This window comes from Moschus berezovskii, chromosome 9, assembly GCF_049115385.1.
Source record: "Moschus berezovskii isolate FMDL1 chromosome 9, NW_MosBer_1.0, whole genome shotgun sequence".
Lineage (NCBI taxonomy): Eukaryota > Metazoa > Chordata > Mammalia > Artiodactyla > Moschidae > Moschus > Moschus berezovskii.
The window spans coordinates 107,280,381-107,284,591 of record NC_142468.1 but is presented as its reverse complement, the minus strand read 5'-3'; the positions used below and the strand labels follow the sequence as shown (position 1 = coordinate 107,284,591).

Sequence of the window (4,211 nt, the reverse complement as noted above, 5' to 3'; positions counted from 1 at the left end):
AATGAGCAGTGATCAAAAAGTATAGAGTTTCAGATATGTAGGATGAATAAATTCTGGGGATCTAACATACAGCATGGTGACTATAGTTAGTAGTAATGCATTATAAATTTAAAATTTGCTGCGAGCCTGGATTTTAATTGTTTTACAAATGAAAATATAACTACGTGGGATAATTGATGTTAATATTAGCTTGATTGTGGTAATAATTTCACAGTGTATACAAGTACCAAAATATCACACTGTATACCTTAACTATGTTTTACTCATCAGTTATTTTCAATAAAGCTAGAGAGGGTGGGATTGAGAGTCTAGGATGATATCCCAGAGACAGAGTGAGACTTTAACTTCTTATATGAAATAGGCAGTTGAACACATATATGCTCTTACATGGGGGTAAGATCACTTCTCACTCTAAGGTTCATTACTATAAATGTGATCAATGGTTAATTGTGAGAACAAATACAGCTATAAATAGAGCTTCCTGAAAAGTTTTTTTTTTTTCCGGTTCAATGGAATTGGATTTATATAGCAGGGCTATATTATTACAGGGAAGAAATGAAATGCAAGTTTGAAATAATTCTCAGGATTATTCTGATTCCAAATAAAATATATTTAAAGGAGCATGGGACATTTATAATTCAATTATTTTTTATTTCTCTATGCTGAAACAACTAGTCTTTAATTATGAAGATGTCTTAATAATCTCATGGAGGACACTAGGCAAGGGGATCATAAATTATTCTAAATCTAATCTTTATAGGCAAACATAATGGAAAATTTAGGTTTTGTTTTTAAATTATTAAGCAAAGATGAGTTTTAGATAATTAAGATAAAGTTATAATATGTATTTTAAGAAATTATGCAAAAGAGTAATTGACAGTCTAGGTTGCAACTATAGACTTGGAAAATATATATTCAACAGTATCTCCTTAGTAGGAACTGTTTAAATTGTTATTATTCCTGCAATAGTAGTAAAGTTTTGTTTACATTGTGATCATAAGTTAGGTCATGAATGAGCTTCTTTACTACTGTGTGAAAGATTATTAAGACTATCCCAAAACTCAAGGGATTCTAATGAGACTGGTAAAATTATTTGAACATTCTCATAAGCTCCTTCTGACTCTTCAGATATATTATCATGGTCTCTTCAAAATTTTTCATTCAGCAAATATGCATTATATCTGGTATCTCAGAATCCTTTACATTAAAAGTGTTATAGTTTGTAATTCTGATTCCCCCAATTTCCCTTCTTCAGGATTGTTTCAGAGCAAGTCTGCAGCCTGGATCCATGGATAAGGTCAATTCATCGGTGGTGTCTGAGTTTGTGTTACTGGGACTCTCTAGTTCTCAGGAGATCCAGATTTTCTTTTTTGTTTTCTTCTCTGTGTTATATGTGGTCATTGTGCTGGGAAACCTTCTCATTATCCTCACAGTGACTTCTGACAACAGCCTGCACTCTCCCATGTACTTTCTCTTGGGAAACCTTTCCTTTGTGGACATCTGTCAGGCTTCCTTTGCTACTCCTAAGATGATTGCTCATTTTCTGAGTGAACACAAGACCATCTCCTTCAGTGGCTGCATAGCTCAGATTTTCTTCATTCACCTTTTCACTGGAGGGGAGATGACGCTACTTGTCTCCATGGCCTACGACAGATACGTAGCCACATGCAAACCCCTGCGCTGTGTCGTCACCATGAGCCGAAGGACGTGCACTGCTCCGGTAATGATCTCCTGGGCTGTGGGCTTGGTGCACACACTAAGCCAGTTGTCATTTACTGTGAATCTGCCTTTTTGTGGGCCCAATGTAGTAGGCAGCTTTTTTTGTGACCTCCCTCGAGTGACCAAACTTGCCTGCCTGGACTCTTACGTCATTGAAATCCTGATTGTAGTCAATAGTGGAATCCTTTCCTTAAGCACTTTCTCACTCTTGGTCAGCTCTTACATCATTATTCTCATCACTGTCTGGTTTAAGTCTGCTGCTGCAATGGCCAAAGCATTTTCTACTCTGGCTGCCCATATTACTGTAGTAATAGTATTCTTTGGACCTTGCATATTCATCTACTTGTGGCCCTTTACCACCTACCCTGTGGATAAAGTTCTTGCCATATTTTATACCACTTTCACTCCCATTCTAAACCCTATTATTTATACATTAAGGAACAAAGATATGAAGACTGCCTTGAGGAAAATTATGACCCATTATTTGAGGCCCAAGAAAATTTCTGAAATGCCAGTAATAGTGAGGAATTCCCTTTATTAAGACCAAATTCATTCAAATTCCACAAATCAATAGTCTGTTTATAAATATTTTCAACCTGCTTGCATGGTATATCTTAACTGTGGTGAAAATAATGAAGAAGATGATTTAGAGATATTTAGTGGATATTAAGTTTTTTCCCTGATATCATCTTAGCAAAAGTTACATATCCAAGAATATGAAAAAAAAATCATGACTACTGGTTCTGGAGATAAGTTATGGGATGGTTGTATATAGATAGCATAGATGCTTTAGTTATAGGTAAATATAAATAGGATGGGAAAAAAGAATGAGTAGCTGATTCTTTGGTGGGGATAACTTTAGACATTTTTAAAAATCTTATGAGTTTCCTAATTTACATGCCTAAGAATCAATATAGGCAAATAGTGTTCAAGAATCTGAAACTGAATTTTCCCATCCAGAGGACAGCAGCTTCACTGATTTAAGATAAGTGCATAAAATTAAGTGAAGATTCTTCAGTTATGAGATTTCTCCTCTAATATCAATTATGCCTATCCCATATTATTTTCCAATAATTAACAGTGCTTTAAAGTATGGAACTAAATATAATTGGAAGTTTACTTTTCAAATATTTAGTGGGCTTTCTCTGATCAGTTAAGGAAATGCCAGTTTCCTCTGAAATTACTAGTTGTAGAAGACAGGAGAATCTTTAAAGCCGACCAATTCAACACTGACTTTTCAGTCTGTTCTATAAGGAGCTGTGCAGCACTCTTTGTATGTGGGCCAAATAAAAAGTTCTTTGTTATAATGATCAATGTTAAACATACATCCTGGTTAGCAATCAGGACCCCACAAATGGATCTCTACCCTGGACTCTGGGGACAGTTAGGAAAATTATTACTGTTGATTAGACCTTCTAATTTTAATTTCCCAAATCTCTCAATTCATACAAGGCAAATAGATTATGGAAATATTAGTCTCTCTTTTATGCTGAGAATGAAAACTCTAATTTTGCACTTTATTGTTTGCTTTTTTAATTTATTGTAGCACTTTATTGTTCAGTTATACATTGTAATGTGAAGGCATTGGTTTTTAGTTTGGGTAAATTGATTTGGTAGGTAATTTTTGACATTGAAATCTATATGCCATATATAACATTGAATTAATCTTAAATTTCTATCTTAATGAACTTCTTGAAATAAAATGCTAAATATTAAGAAATGGAGTCTGAATTCCCAGAGTTAATTTCACAGCAGAAGAAATGTTCATGTCAGAGGACTCCAAATTTTGAATTTTTCCACATGGCCTCACTCACATTGTATGTAAATGAACAAAGTATCTTTACAAGGTCTTGCTCAAAGAGATATAAAGTGCTATCTATATCTCAACTAAGTTTTTGTAAAGAATGTCTGGAAAGCCAGCAATTTTTCTTGTAGTAGAGAAAAACACATTTTGTTCTTAATTCTTTATGTAATCTCTTTACAAGCTGCATATTCCAGGTCCTACCTTTAAATGTGGATGAAGTTCACAACTTTCTTAGCAGTAGATACGATTTCAGATAAGTTAGAAGAATTTCCAGCCAACGTGTGCCAAGAAAAAGAGCAATGGTAATAATTATGTCTGGTGTTTCCTTTCATCAGAAAAGGTAATAAGAAAGGTTAGAAGAAAATTACAAGTATTCCTCTAATAAAAAGTATTTTTCCTTTCTGAAGGAGGGCATGGCAACCCACTCCAATATTCTTGCCTGGAGAATCCCATGGACAGAGGAGCTTGGTGAGCTACAGTTCATAGGGTTGCAAAGAGTTGGACACTACTGGAACGACTTAGCACACACATATTTTTTCCTTAGCTCATTTCCTTTTTTAAAAAAATATGTGTATTTTTGATGTGAACCATTTTTAAAGTTTTTAAAAATGTCGGGAAGTCCTTTCTTTGTCTATTTCTTGACAAAGAAGCTATATGAGTTAACAGTTTAGCAGGAGAAAATCAAACA

The 4,211-nt window shown here is 34.3% G+C and overlaps 1 protein-coding gene across 1 annotated transcript; it reads left to right on the top strand.

Moving 5' to 3' along the window:
- The first annotated feature begins 1,288 nt into the window (after positions 1-1,288).
- Positions 1,289-2,260, top strand: LOC129563112 (olfactory receptor 4K5-like). Its single transcript, XM_055436769.2, has one exon. The coding sequence runs from the start codon at positions 1,289-1,291 to the stop codon at positions 2,258-2,260; it is 972 nt and encodes a 323-aa protein (XP_055292744.2).
- The last annotated feature ends 1,951 nt before the right edge of the window (positions 2,261-4,211 follow it).